The sequence below is a fragment of the Phaethon lepturus genome, unplaced genomic scaffold (genome assembly GCF_000687285.1).
Source record: "Phaethon lepturus isolate BGI_N335 unplaced genomic scaffold, ASM68728v1 scaffold19584, whole genome shotgun sequence".
Taxonomy (NCBI): domain Eukaryota; kingdom Metazoa; phylum Chordata; class Aves; order Phaethontiformes; family Phaethontidae; genus Phaethon; species Phaethon lepturus.
The window spans coordinates 32,555-48,230 of record NW_010537210.1 but is presented as its reverse complement, the minus strand read 5'-3'; the positions used below and the strand labels follow the sequence as shown (position 1 = coordinate 48,230).

Genomic DNA, 15,676 nt, shown 5'->3' with positions numbered 1-15,676 from the left:
ACGCAGGCGGCGAATGCGTTGGGAGCTGCGATGTCGGACGCAGCGAAGCTAAGCAAGGCTTGTTTTCACCACCCGCGTGAAGCACATGGTCTGCAAAGAAATGGGACGGTGAAGATACGGATTTTTAAGGGATGCTAACTTCTAATGCATAAAACGTCATCTTTAAAACTTCAGGTGCAGAGTGAGAGTCTGACTTTTCACAACCTATAGTAATGTAACAGGTGAAAATGTTGCAGTATTTTTAACGTGAAACTGATAGGCCTATGTCTCACTGTTGGTGTTGACTTTCCCATCTTAGTTTATTAAGCTGCTGTAAAATAGATTAATAATGTTAGCAGTAAAAGTTGAAATTAAATTGTCATAAAGGAAGTAATACTGGGTTGTGTTTGTGTTTGTTCTTAAGAATTGTTATTTCCAGTTGAAGGCTACTTTCATTTCTGGAATCGAGTCTGGACTGCTCGACTGCAGCAAAGATACCTCCTGAAATTTATTGGTTTGGGTTTCAGTTCTGGTTTTGTACTGAATGTTTTTTGTGAGAAGAAATGACTCTGTAAAATGTGTTGCTACAATTAAACTCCAGGAAATTTGTTCTGCAGTGACCATATCATCGATGTGAATGAAAATCATATGGAAACACAGAGTGCTTCAACAAGGAAAAAAGAAAAAAGTGAGGGAAGGGATGGCAGTCGCTGGAATTGTTAACTTCTGTCGTGTTTCAGAGAAAGTCCATCCAAAGGGTTAACTGGAGGGGCTGAGGGAGAACGGACACCTGGGACCTAACACCCAATTGGCAGTCTTTTGTAATATATAATTTGCCTAAAATTGCACACTGAGCACAAGCTTTTGTTTTCTAATTGATTTACGGTTTGAGCCACTTTTACCTCATCCCCTACTGTCCTGCACACAGTGCCAGCAAGTACATTACAGTGAAAAATGATAAATTACCATGCACTTGTGATGCTAATGCATCAAGAGTAAAAAACTGCATACTACATGGAGCTTCATGCATTAAGAGTGTCGCAAAGATAGAGCTGTGCAAAAAATCATTTGTATCTTCTGAAATAACCATTTGATCATTTACTTCAATTCGTCTCTGAGACCTAATTGAACCTGATGATTAAAATTTATGCTATTGTGGCTTTCCATTTGTGAATTGGGACAAAGTTCTAAAGAAAGTGTGCGAGTGTGGGCTTAAAGCTACCTGTATTTTTGAAACTTTTAATAAAGTAATTGATCAGGAAAGTAACAAGTATTACAGCTTCTTAAAGCCTTTTTAAAATCTAAATATTATGCTTGTTAATGACGACTGCAGTATGCATTCTCAAATGGTATTGCTTCACTTCTGGATGAGAGTATGTGCTAATGTAGGTACTATCCAATTGATGTCACCAAAACTATTTAAATTTTTGAATCTGTTTTATTTTGGAGGTGTAGTGCGTCTTGTGCTGAATAAAACCTTTACAAATATGGAGGAAGAACTGACAACCTCATATGTATAATATCTACTTGCATTTGTGAAATACCTTACTGACATCCCAGAGAAAAGGAAAAATGTGGAAGTTGGTGAAACCTAATATGTGCTTATTGTCTGATTTCTTTCCCCCACCCTCCCTGCACCATGGGCTGGGTTTTGTTTTACCTTCACATACTCAGTCCACCTTAAATTTTTTTATTTTTGTATGGTGTCTGTGGGTTCCAGTCTTGAAATATGAAGAAACAGATTTATGGCGGCTGCTGGGCACAACAAATTAAGTTGACAGTGATGTATGAGAGCATAATAGCATGATGATCCCTCTGTAGCGCGGCTGGACGCCTCCTGCTTCATTTGGCTCTTGTTAGGATCTGTTAGGCAGCTAAATAATGAAATTCTGCTGACTGATTTCTGATTTCTCTTTTCTTTCTCTTTTCACCTTTTTCTGAAACTTGCGTTTCCCAGACCCATCCTAATGCCAGCAAACTGCCCTTAAAGGATTCTTTCACTTATGATGACTACAGGTTGGTCTGTCTTTTAATTTTTTTTAATTTTTTTTAAATATAGTGAACTGTGGGACCCTGGAAATGCTTCACTGGTGGGAAAGCCTTATTGTTACCGAAATGTTAAGTGTAGGATTTGATACTAATACACTTTCTTTATGAAGAAAAAGGTAAAATAAAAATGCAGATTTTAATTGTTACAAAGGAATAGTCATTGTAAGCAGTTAATTTATCCAGCTGGCACACACAGTCTGAGATTAGTAAGGTAATTTGTTGTTTCTTAAGGAAATAATTCGGCTGATGTTGCAGGAGGATTGGGCTCTGGGGTTGAGGATTTTTTTTTTTTTTTTTTACTACTCTTGTTTTATAAAAGGCTTTACTAGCACATAGTAAAACCTTATATTTACAGTGGCTGTTGAACAGGAGAGCTGGAGAACTTAAGCTGTACACGTGAAGCGTGAGTGTCACTTGGAGGTGGTATAGGGAGTGACATAATTAAGATAAAAATAAGAATAATTAAGATAACAAAAGCTTTAATTCTGTTAAGTGATCAAAATAGCATGAATAAAAGCATTCATGAGGTCTTACTGGGATGTTTTCTTAGTGTAGTTGTACTTCTGGGTAAGTCTATGGAAGTGGGATTTCCAAAGCATGCCTCCTTCACTTACAGGGTCACAAAGGAACACACCAACTTACATGTGAAGTGGTCTAAAATTTTGCAGATAAAGTACAACAATTAGAAAGACACATATGGCTATTATGTTTCAGTCAATGTTTGTATATCAGAATTATTCACAATTTTAACTTGCTTTTTTTAGAAATTAAGTAGATTTCAATTTGACAGTCTAAGTAATCTCCAGCCCTTCTGTAAGTCTAATTCTGTATATTAAATACTTGTTAGTAGTGGAGTCAATGAGAGTTAAAATTATTTTGACCTTCTCCTGGTGGTGTTGTGTGTGTGCCCCACCCCCCCAAAAAAAACAAAGCGAAAAAACCAACCCCACAGCAAATATATGTATTAAGGCTAAGACATACTGAAAATAAGATTATTCTTCTCCCTCTGGCATTTAATATTCATTTTTGTCTGAAATAAAATAAAAATTAACATTTCAGTATTTTCTAAAATTTAAGCTTTTCTGAAGATTCTTAAGTTTGAATAGGGAGCTGGCATTTCCTTTATTTCACCTGAGTTAGAAGGGTTTTGAATGATGTCTGTGTGCTAAACTATGTTAGACTTTCATCATTCTTTTTACCTGGATATCTGTTTGGGTTTGTTTTTTTTTTCCCCTCTTTATTCTGTTAAGCAGAAAATTTAGCAATACTGACATAAGCCAACAGTTCACAAGCCGAAGAGAAGTGCTTACCAAAATATCATGCCTAAGTCAGATGATGACACTGGTTTCTAGTGCATGCAGTACATAAGCTTTCTAGGGAGCAAGGGGAAAAGTACCTCCTGGCTCTTACAAGATCTACTCATAAATGAGAGCTACTGCTGCCAAGCAGTAGCTGTGAGTGACTCTGAAGCCTGCAGGAATAGCTGACCCCGGATTTGGGATGTGTGGTGAGAAGTATGTGTGCAGTGAAGAGTTGGGGAAGCAGAAGGTGACATAGGATTGGGTCCTGGTTGAAGTAATGGTAGGTATGAAGGTTGTGTTGCAGGGTGCAGAAGAGGGGTGGGATTTGCAACCTGATGTGGGAATTGGTCTATGTGCTTGCCTTAGAAACAAAGGAGCTGGTGCTTCTCCTGCAAGTGGTATTGCCTTCTACTGTTGCTATAGTTGGTGTGATCTTTAAGAAAATTTACGTTTGGAAACTCCCAGCCTAAATGATTGCTTCAGGTTGGACTACAGCCAATCTTATATTGATGTTTTGAACATTGACCATCTAATGTTTTTAATTTTTGTAGATGGGCGGTTTCCTCTGTTATGACACGGCAGAACCAGATTCCAACAGAAGATGGTTCCAGAGTTACTTTGGCTTTAATACCTTTATGGGACATGTGTAATCACACTAATGGACTGGTAAGGATTTCTTCAGTGTTGCTGTGAAAGGCTTTAGGGCTTAACTATTAAGCCTTTCAACTGCTGTAGAACAGTGTAATAACACTTTTCATTATGCTGCTTAACACAGGTATTTTATCTTCCCAAGTGACCCTAAAAAACTAATATCTGAAAGAAAGATTTGTCAGTTTGTTAGATGTCTTACAATAGCTTTTCTGGGAGAACTTCATCTAGAGAAAACTTGAAGTGATTGTATACTTACATACAGTTATGTCTCATATACATCTAATGTGCCATTAGAAGTTTTCAGTTACATGATACCTTTTTTTTTTTTCCTAGCCAAGTTTGAATATTCTTCTGACATGGAGTTTTGTTTCTGATGGGCTGAAAAAGATTCACAATACTGGACAGATTTGTTCTGAGAGTAGGAAAGTAGATAGTAATGGAGGTTGCCCTTTGTAGCTACCAGTAGGGAGAGTAGTTAGAAATTTGCAAAATTTTGTTTCTCAAAATACTGCCTGTTCTCCTAACCATGCCCAAAGAGCCTCGTTATGGAGACAGCAACAACAAGAACAAAGCCTAGTTCAACAAAAACAGTACATCTGTTACTACATCAAAGAAACAAAATGCAAAAATACTACTTTAGGGCATATTAAACATTTAAATGGTGACATATGTCTATAGAAAGTCAGACCTGCTGACATTTTGGCTTATGTGAGCTAGTTCAGAAGATGAGGTCTTGATTTCATTAACAGGCTGGTTAATGTTGAAGTAAGGAAATGGAAACCCGTAAGAGGATGGTTTATCATTGTTATGTAGCCAGTCTTGTGTACTCTTCAAAACTCATACCCTCTAATTGTGTTTCCAGCAGATAGTATTGTTTGTTGTAAGCAGTGAATGTGACTGTACTATTCAATTAATCTGATTCTTTTGTGGGAGAGCTGACCTGAGTGTTAGGACAGCAGCACCTGTTAGTATTGTTGGTGTAAGAAAAGCCTGGTTTAAATGAACACATTGTAAAGCAAGTTGTTTTTCACTTGACATTTAGCTACTTTATTGTTACTGTGACTGCACTAAATACAGCATGGTAGGCTAGGCTACAAAGTTGCAAGTGTTTGGGTTATTTATTTATTTACCTTTCCATATTAAAAGGTGATTACATGTTGTTCTTTAACAGTGATTCTTGCCTTTCACTATTTGTTATGCAATTTCATAACTTTGATTTAGCAATAAAGCTTGTGTAAGAGTCTCCAACGTAAAGAAAATGGCTTGAAATTCAGAAATGTGTATTTTTGTAATATAAGTGTTAGCTGCAAGTATCAGTATTTCCTGTACCCTTTTCCTGCTGGGCATCTCTTTCAGATGCTTCTGCGGAGACTTGTCTATATTCATTAGACAGCTCTTAATGAATGCCTTCAAAGTTGGGATTAGAGGAAAGAAGAAGAGAATTGAGACTCTGGGAGGGAAAAATTTAAGTAGCCTATATTAAAAGAGCAGCTAGTTATGTTGTTTTAATCATTGAAACTTTTATCTAAATTGATAAAGTAATTTTTATTTTTATTATGCTCTTTAACACTGGGCTTGATATGGAGCCAAACCTGCTAGTGCAGTAGTGTATCAGGGTTGGAAGCATTCTTCTATGCTGAAGTGTATCCTAAAGGGGGGAGGACAGTGGTGAGGGGTGTGCTGGACTTAAATATATTGTATGGTTATACAGACGTTACTTATTTGTTTCATATTTCTACAGAAACTAGTTTCAATGGTTACAGATTTAGGAAGGATAGACAACTGTAATATTGATAATGGGCTAAGAAAAACTACTAAACCTATTTCTGTTGTTAGTTTCCTTGTGCTATTAGAAATAGGGAAAAACACTGCTAAGATACCCAAGCTGTCTGCATTGTAGCTTATATTATTGTAGAGTAAGATGAGGGTGGATTCTGCTCTGTTCATAGCGCATCCCTTTGAAATGCATGAAGGGAATTGTTCTTCATCGCAGGAAAGTAAGAAACAAAAGATGGTGTTTTATGCACCCCTGTCTAGTCTATCCCGAACATAGTGCTGAAATACAATTCTTGATCAATCAGCTACTGTAGATCCCTGTTCTTGCTTTATTCCACAGGACCCTTTGTCATGAGCTAGATAATAAAATGCTCTTTGGGCTTTAACTGGAGCTAGGTCCATCTAGCTTTTTCTTGCTTCTGACACTATTAATTAGATCAACCTGGCTCTAAGAACTATATCAAAATGGTTGTCTTCATGCATTTCTCATTGTTATTCTTTAGTGGGATTGTATTTTGACAGTCAGAGGTTGATTACCAGTTCTGCCAGAGCTTTAAATAAGCTATATTCTGCCTGTTGGGCTGGGTCCATCCTTAATCACTGACCAAGCAGACTATTGCATGCTTTATACACAACTTGAAATTCATGTATCAGTCTGCTTCAGAAATAAAACTGAAGGGATGCAATTTGTCAGCTATCATGTGGGAAGAGAAGTAAACACCCTGTTAATTCTCTTACATGACTGCTATTAAAAGAAAGAGGAAATAAGAGTCTAGCACTCCATTATGCTTTATAGAAGAGCCTTTCAGAAGCAGTGCTGGTTTGGTTTTGTGTTTTGGTTTTTTTGTTTTTTTTTTTTTTAAAGGGCAAAAATAAAAAAAAAAATCCTAAAAATGAGCAGTACTCTAGTGAAGCATGCTTAAATTGACAGGATACTTCTCCTAACATACTGGAATTTCCCCAGTCTTTGAAAGTCTGCTGTTCCAAAGGCATTTCAAGAAACTGGAATGGAGTTTTCACATTCAGAAGTATTTCATTGAGTTTACACACTAAGAAAATTTCAGGCCAGGTCAAGTAGCTGTCAAGAGTTCCCTTTTTTGAATGGAAGTTGCAGTTTTTCCTAAGATGACTGTATTTGAACTCAGAAGGTACATTTGTCATAGTGAAGGTAAATCCTCTAGCACTTGCAGCCTGCAATTCAGGGTTAGATAACAGAATCATTAAGGTTGGAAAAGACCTTTAAGACCATCAAGTCCAACCATCAACCCCACACCATCATGCCCACTAAACCATGTCCTGAAGTGCCACGTCCACATATTTTTTGAACACTTCCAGTGATGGTGACTCCACCACCTCTCTGGGCAGCCTATTCCAATGTTTGACCACTCTCAGTAAAGAAATTTTTCCTAATATCTAGTCTAAACCTCCCCTGGCGCAACTTGAGGCCATTTCCTCTTGTCCTATCTCTAGTTACTTGGGAGAAGAGACCAACACCCACATCACCACAACCCCCTTTCAGGTAGTTGTAGAGAGCGATAAGGCCTCCCCTCAGCCTCCTCTTCTCCAGACTGAACAACCCCAGTTCCCTCAGCCGCTCCTCATCAGACTTGTGCTCCAGACCCCTCACCAGCTTCGTTGCCCTTGTCACACTCCAGCACCTCATGTCCTTCTTGTAGCGAGGAATATAGCAAGATAACCATCTAAATGAGAGATCTTAATTCAAAATCGTTCAGTCCAGCACAGTGAATATACAGGAATTTCTGTGTTCAGGTACTACAGCCGATGTTTTGCAGTAGGCTATATTACATGACTCTCTTGTTCTCTTCTGATCTCAACATACCACAAATGCATTTATAGACCTGAAGTGATGGCACCCGCATGCAGAGCAATTCTGCAAGCCTCCACAGGGCCAGGCTGCCCATGCCTGCGACTGCCATTTTGGATTTGCTGCATCATAGACAAGTTCCCTGTGCTCACTTTGAAAGCATGGTTTTTGGCTGACAAATGCATGCTTGATGTTGCAAGCACTGTAAAACTATTAACATCTAAACTATCAACCAAGCTTTTAAAATAATCCATGGAGTTCAGTCTTTGGACAAACTGCATCCAAGATGGGAATCAAGGTATACCGCAGCTCACATATAAGTCAGCTTACAAATTTTTATTTTCAGAGGCTGAGAGAGAATCTTTGGCTTCTAAGTTTTTTTGTTTTGTTTTCCCCAGGCTCAGAGCATATTTTTCCATAAGTTAGCTCTGTCCATACTTAATTCAGAATACCTGCTGTAAAAGTTGTTTCCTGATTGTTCAGCAGCTTATGGTCGATCCTGTGGCTGCGTCTGTGCCTGCATCTTTGGTAATACTATTCAAGAATGTGCTGTTTGTCACTTTTTAAAAGTATTACAGTTTTAGGATAGCTTTACTTGTTAGTGCGACTGCTTTACGGTTTTGTAATTTTTTTTCAGAGAAGTACAGGTTTGTTAAGAGAATTTATCCTCTTCCATTGCCTGCTACCATCAAAAAAATCCTTTTAGCATTTTAAGAGTATTACTTAACTTTAGATAAAGGGATTATTTGCAAGTAAATTATAATTCTCTGAAGATTATATCCCTTAAAGATCCACAGTTATCTAATCCTTTTTCATTGAGAGATCAAAAATGTGCTGGCAGTTGGAGGATAAAGCACAGCACATAGAGCTGTCAGTGCCTTGCTCCCTTGGGCCTCATGGGAGCGACTGAAAACTCCAGAACTTTATAACAAGCTGCTGGCTTTAGCACGGGACTGTCTGTGGTCTATGGAGGGTACTTTCCTCAGAGCCTTCTGTGTACTTCTGGTAAGTTATTTCTTCCTTTAGATTTCTTTAACACAGAGATTTTTGAAAAAGAGATTGCTCAAGAATTGTAAAACAATTACTACTAACTTTATTATATTGTGCAGAGAAAGAAATATATACAATTGCTATTGTTAATATCTATTTTCAATAGGACAACAGTTTTTCAGTGGTGGGGGAGATAAAAATAAAATGCTAAAGGTGCTTTTGTTACTCTTTCTTTGGATAGATCACTACAGGCTACAATTTAGAAGATGACCGGTGTGAATGTGTAGCGCTTCAGGATTTCAAGGCTGGAGAACAGGTAGTGTGAACAATTACCTACATAATTGTTGAGTTTTGTGGACATTTGGTAACTCCCTACGAAATTTTAATAGCAGAGTGGTGTGGATTAAGCCTTGCTACATTTGAATTTTATTATGCTGAGCTAGTTTTGTGTGAAAATACTACCAAACTAAATAAGTGCACATTTTTCAGAATAAAATATTTTCTGCCACTTTGTAGACCCCGACTTTAGGAGTGTTTTGTTTCCTCATGTTTTAGAGAACTAGTTTAAATATTTAATCACTGGTAAATGCACATACACAGACAATGAGTTTGATGTTCTGGATGAGATTAATAAAAGGCCATATCCGAAGGACCAAAGATAAATATATTTTAGATTTGGGGTGTCACTTTGTCTGCAATAGCAGATTGTGGAGTCTTTCTTTAAAATGTTGTTGGCTTATGTTTCTTGTTACTCTTCATTTAACAAGAGGTTAAATGCCATATAGTTGCCAGTCATTTTACCCATGTTACCATTCCCATGCTTAGTGAAAATGAGAAAGAACCTAAAAATATACGCCCTCCCTTTCACACAGGCATGCACACATGTACACATGCCCCTTCATCCTGAAACGGAAAGTATCAAAGGGTGAGTCTTGCAAAGGTGTGTGGAACAGTTCCAGGAATCCAGCATTTTGTTCAGAACTGCCAAGATACAAAAATGAGTGTTGACACTAGTGATGCATTGAAGACAGTGGTTCCAGGAGTGTAAGAAATCTCCGGTACGAGGGTTTCTGTGCTGTGTCATCAGCCAGTCTAAGCCCTCAAGTATAGTGGCAGTCTTTTTCTTACCGCTTGTGCAGCTGCGGTCAGCATGGCCAGAAAAAGACTTTGTCTATGAAACATCCTGAAATGTTTTGCAATTCAGTCTCTGAGTTATTGCCTTTTGTTTATTATTTTGCTAGTCTTACACTCAATAATATTTTGATTTTTGTTTTTCTTATGTATTGTTACCTTCTTTTTTAACAAAGATCTGTCTGAAAACTTTTTATGTCTTTCCAGAGGTATATTTATCCTCATCGCTGTGCTGAGGTTTACAGTGATTGTATATTTTTTCTGTGTGCTCTTAGAATTTGTTATGGTAGTCAAAAATTTGCTGTATTTTCCAATACCGGTATGATGAGATAAAAGGGGTCCGTAGTTTTTGCAGAAGTGATCCAATTTATAATTTTCCACAGCTGGCAATGGATGTGTCATATAGCTGTTCTGGCTGCTCTCTCCATTTCAATTATAGAGGCTTCCTCTATTTCGATTTTATTTTAGTATTTTCACTTTGTCTGCTATTTATCAGATTATTTTTTTTTTAATTTCTGTGCAAACTTTAACTGTTATCGACATCATTAAAGCACTTTAATTACATAATTCTTCAGTCTTTTAATACACTGTGCAGATGTTATTTCTTACAGTTTCAGCAGGAAGAGTGTATGATCCTTGCTTTTACTACTAAAAAATGTGAGCCAGCAGAAGTCCACAAAATCTATCAAACACTGGCCTTGAATAAAGCAACTTTGTCATTCTGTTTAATTGGCTTTTTTGTAAAACGGTCCTAGAGTGTAAGAGCATAGTATATAGTCTACTCATGATACGTGACTTTTAGTTTAATATGAGATGTATCACAGTGGTTTTAAAACTTGAGAGGTTAGCAACTCTCCTTCGCCACTGCTTTAATGTACCTAGGCAGGTCACTTGTTCATTATACGAGTGTGTTACAGTATAATGTTTACTACAATTTAATGTAATGCTTAAGCATTTAGTGCTTAGGATAAATAGTTCTAATCTAAAATTGAAAACAAAGTAAGTAAATGGCATCATTAGTGTTGTTGAGCCCTTAAGAGAACACTGTGCCTTTCTCTGTGAGCTGGACAGGAGTGGAAGCTTACAGGTATCCAGAACATTGCTGTACCCTAAGGTTAAGAAGGGAGTTCAGTAAATGTTGAAACTTTTTTTCAAACAAAAGGGGAAAATATCCTCTTGATGCAGGAAAAGACAGTTGCTACTTTGACCTCTTGTCCCATGTACTTTGTGCAGCCTAGCCCTGAATTAAACACTTTTTGCAGGTTATATTTAGGAACTTCTTTTTTAATGTGAATTTAAGTAACCTATTTGCTTTAGATAAAGAGTTCAGAGTATAACACAAAAATAAATACTGGCTGAACACAGGTCAAATCTCTCTGTATGATATAGTTTGGTGTATCCATACCTTAAGGTAACATGAAAACAAAAGCAAAGTTCATCCATCAGCAGTGTAGGTTACTCTTTTGGGTGGACATATACAGGGGGAATGACCCCAGAAACATAATTTCTTTTAATGGGCCCTCCATGTCTCAGATTTTTTAGCCTTTAAAAGGCATAGGATCTTTGAAAGCTTATTTCCATATCCTGATATTTTATGACTGTGAGAAAACAAAGCATTTTTAGAGTAAAAAATAAGAACCTCTTCTCTCCTTTCAAAGTCTCTGTTGCATGGATATGTTTACATCTACCTCTGAAGTATATTTCCATACTGTATACAGCATTTGAATCGATACCAGAAAAAAAAGTGTGTTTCTTTATATAACCAAATAAACCTTGTACTCAGAATAGTAACTCTTTCAGGAAATAACTTTCAAATTATTTCAGTTTTGTGAGCTGATCTTAAGCTTTTTTTCCTGTCCCTTCACTTCTCTTTTCATCCTTCTAGATTTACATTTTTTATGGCACTCGGTCAAACGCTGAATTTGTGATCCACAGTGGTTTTTTCTTTGATAATAATTCACATGACAGAGTGAAAATAAAGCTTGGCGTGAGTAAAAGTGACAGGCTGTATGCTATGAAGGCAGAGGTCTTAGCTCGTGCTGGTATCCCAACGTAAGTAAAATACAATGCCATGGGTTTTCTAAAACATGTCCAAAGTATACAGTGTCCAGTAGAGCATATATAAAGCTGTTCTATGATAGGTTTCTTAGGTGTAATATTTCTCCTGTTTGTATATCAAATTAAAGTTATTGTAATAATATTTACAGAAGTTCTCTGAGCTATGTTATCATCTAATTTGGACCATATATAAGGAAAAAAGCCTTTGCTTTAATAACCATTTGAACAGAAAAAGAGCAAGGATTAATTTGAAGCAATCTGTGGTTTTTCTTTCTTTCCTATCCCTTGCAGACATACTACGATGCTCAGTATGTGAACCACAGCATTTTCCTTTAGTCTTTTCAGTCCAGAGGGTACTGTTAGGAGCAGCAGACGTGAAACATTGCATTTTCATGAATTTATTATGAAAGCCGTATAAAAATAATTGTAAGTGTAAAATTGTAGAGATAACTGTTCTTTTCAGATACAGGTTAGGGAAGCTTTTCTTTAGTTTGAATGAGTATTACCCATTTTTTTAAAAGTTACTTTTGTAACAGTGCATTTGTTGTGTACTTTAAGATGCTTTATGTTGAAATAATTTCAAAGGTATGACAATAGAACTTGCATTTACTGTTGCTGTTTGATTGTTTCTTTTATTAGTTCTAGTGTTTTTGCCTTGCACTCTACCGAGCCTCCAATCTCTGCCCAGCTATTGGCTTTCCTTCGAGTGTTTTGTATGAGCGAAGGTAGGATGTTTTAGAAACATAACCTAATTTACATTTGTTTGGGGGTTGGGGTGGTTTTTTTGTTTGTGTTGTTTTTTTAATGCAGGAATGTAATAGACATTTGCATAAAACATTAAGCTAGAACACTGGAAAAGTTGAGGTTAAAAAGGGATCTATAAGCTAGTGAGAAATGCAATCTTTGTCCATGCTGTCTGAGGGAGTATTTCAGTAACATAGGCCTTTCTGGAACTCCTAAAGCATGAGGTGATGCAATTTTTAAATTTTTTTTTTAATCTAACAGGCTCTTGTGAATGAGTGAGCTTTGGAGCTTGTTCTTTAGTTCTTAGATTTAAACATGGTTCACAGATTGAGATCGTGTGAGACCTAGGGATTTACATGCTTAAAATCATGGCATATTAGCCATTACTGTTAGAATCATTTAGTTATGGAATTTGAATATTCTGTACTGTAGGACAAATATAGAAGAGACATTTCTAAGTTGAGTATTTTCAATATTGTGGTAATTCATAATCCAAAACCTACTTATGTATTTGCAAACTGTAGTGTTTCTCTTATGTTAGGGGGTTTTATAGGGAAAATATATGTATAATTAATAAATATTCACCTAATTTGTGCATGTGAAACTTCCGATTAAACATTTGTAATAGGTGCTTGCCAATCAGGTGCAGTTTTGGACGTTATAGATGTGACGCTTTTTCATGACAGTGAGAGAATTCCCTTTCAGTTAGGGATGCTGTGTGGATGATATATATTTTTATACCAATACACATACCGAAGTTGTTAAGTTTTCACATGTTCTCTATTTGCTTTCTTTAATAAGGACAACCTAATTTAGTTAGTGTCATGCCTTCGCTGCATCCTGTCATCCATCTTTTAGAACTTACTAAGAAAATAGAATAGAATAGTTCAGTTGGAAAGGACATACAGTGATCATCTAGTCCAACTGCCTGACCACTTCAGGAAAGTAAATTCAAGTAAAGAAAATTTCAGGATGCTGATGAGGGGGTGAATTTTCTCTCAGAGAAGAAAATATAGCTAGTAAACGTTTTAATTGCATTACTCTATGTGGTTGTGCTCAGACTATTCATATGTCTTAAATACTGTGTAAGAAAACTGTGTATTGAGAAACTATATGCAAGTGGTTTGTGAAGCTTGTGATAGCTGCTTTGCAGAAGTGAAATTTGGTAATGAAGAGATTAATGGAATTTGTGTAATGTCAAGGAGCTGATTCAATATTTTCTACTCAGTGTGAGGTTTGTTTGATGGATGTCTTTTCTGACCAACTGTAGGGAGTTTCTGCTACTGAAAAAGATTACCAAAACAATAGGAAAAATAATTCCATTGCTATTTGCACAGTCTGGCCTGTTCCTTTTATTATCAAAAAGTTCACTGAACTCTTTAAAGAATTACTCCCTTTTGTTTACCCAGTATTATACAAAATATTTCCATCTTACTGTCACAGAGCTACGCTGTGTGTGAGAGGCTATGATATAAAAAGTATCTTTATTTCAGAGTGGAGCAGAAGGTCCATTTTCTGCTAACCTCAAGACTTCCAGTTGCCTCACTGAGGAGAATCCTAGAAATAACCAGCGCATCTGATAATTCTTATTTGAGGAGAGGATTTTTTTGTTAGCTGCTTGAAGCTGTACTATTGAAAATAAATCTTTCTGCAGTTTGTCAACTGGCAAAATGAATGATGAGATTATTTTTAACAGATTGGTTTTATACTTATTGCAGAAGAGCTGAAGGAACACTTGATAGGCGAGCATGCCATTGACAAAATCTTCACTCTGGGGAACTCTGAGTTTCCCATTAGCTGGCACAATGAAGTTAAACTTTGGACATTCCTAGAAGCCAGAGCATCCCTTCTTTTGAAAACCTATAAAACAACTGTGGAGGTAAAATTATCATTATATGTGATTTAAATGTCTGAAACGTTTTGTGTTATGATTGTAGGAAAGATATTTTATCCCCCATCTTGTCTTTACAAACTTTAATCTGAATGTTAGTACATAATTCATTCTGTACTTTTTAAAGTGTAGAAACAGATTTGCATTATCTAAGGAAAATCAAATCAGACTGCAAAAAAGAAAGTTTTGTTAATGTAATTTTGTTAATGTATTTTTTTCTTTGATTCTCCAAATAGAGGCTACTAGTAAAATAGGGAATCAGTTTCAACTTGTTGTCTATTAGTTGAATTCTCCAGACTGCAAAGAGATATGCTGCTCTGGCGAGCGTATAACTGAGCCTACGTGTTTCATGTATTTGTGAAGTCTTCTGACTTCGCTTGTTATGCAGCCTGATCTATGTGGAGAAACTTTTGGTGGCTTTATGAATTCTCAACAAATTTCAGTGGGATGCCATGCAGACCCTCTCATTTGGCTCAGACTGAAGAACCTAGCGTCACTTACTGTTAGCGTATAGAGAGAAAAGTTGAGGGATTTTTTTATTGTCTTGGTTGTTACTAACAAACTTGCTTTTTCCTTTCTAACAGGATGATAAGTCCTTCTTGGAGACCCATGACCTTACTTCACATGCGATAATGGCTATCAAATTGCGCTTAGGTGAAAAAGAGATCTTGCAGAAAGCAGTAAAGAGTGCAGCTGCTAGCCGAGAGTATTATACCAAACAAATGGCAGATGGAGCTCCGCTTCCTAAATATGAAGAGAGCAATATTGCCTTGCTGGAGAACACTGTGGCAGACTCTAGACTCCCTATTGTCTTGAGAAACCTAGAAGATGTTGAAGAACAAGGGGATTTAAAGATTGATGAGGCTATTGATGCTGAAGTCACAGAGAATGGGTTTGTAAATGGTGAAAACTCTCTATTTAATGGGACCAAATCAGAAGGTGAAAATCTAAATGAAGAGAAAAGCAACAGAGAGACTGAAGATGCCAAAGAATCTTCTTCAGAAAGTACTGATGAGGTTAAAGAATAGTCCTAAAATTTTACTTTCTTGTGAAATTAAATTAGCTGAAGTTTATGAACAGTGCATTTATGTTGGTGTGTTTCTTTGTTAACATTTCTCTTTCTGCAGAGAAAAGTGTTTTTGCTGCTTTATATAAAAATGAATTTTTAAGTTATTAAAAAGATTTAGCATCCCTTTTCAATTAAGATTGCCATCTTGCTTTCAGGCAAAAACTGGGGGAAAGAGAGGTGCCTTTGGAAGATTTTGCAGCCCTTTGTTGAAC

At 36.7% G+C, this 15,676-nt stretch overlaps 1 protein-coding gene across 1 annotated transcript; it reads left to right on the top strand.

Moving 5' to 3' along the window:
* Positions 1-1,936: 1,936 nt before the first annotated feature.
* LOC104620268 (histone-lysine N-methyltransferase setd3) lies at positions 1,937-15,468 on the top strand (the record flags this gene model as incomplete). The annotated part of the gene is made up of 7 exons (XM_010286433.1): positions 1,937-1,995; positions 3,881-3,995; positions 8,813-8,887; positions 11,588-11,754; positions 12,400-12,485; positions 14,223-14,383; positions 14,980-15,468. Coding segments are annotated over 7 exons (1,107 nt in total), but the record flags the coding sequence as incomplete, so codon positions are not given.
* Between the last annotated feature and the right edge of the window lie 208 nt (positions 15,469-15,676).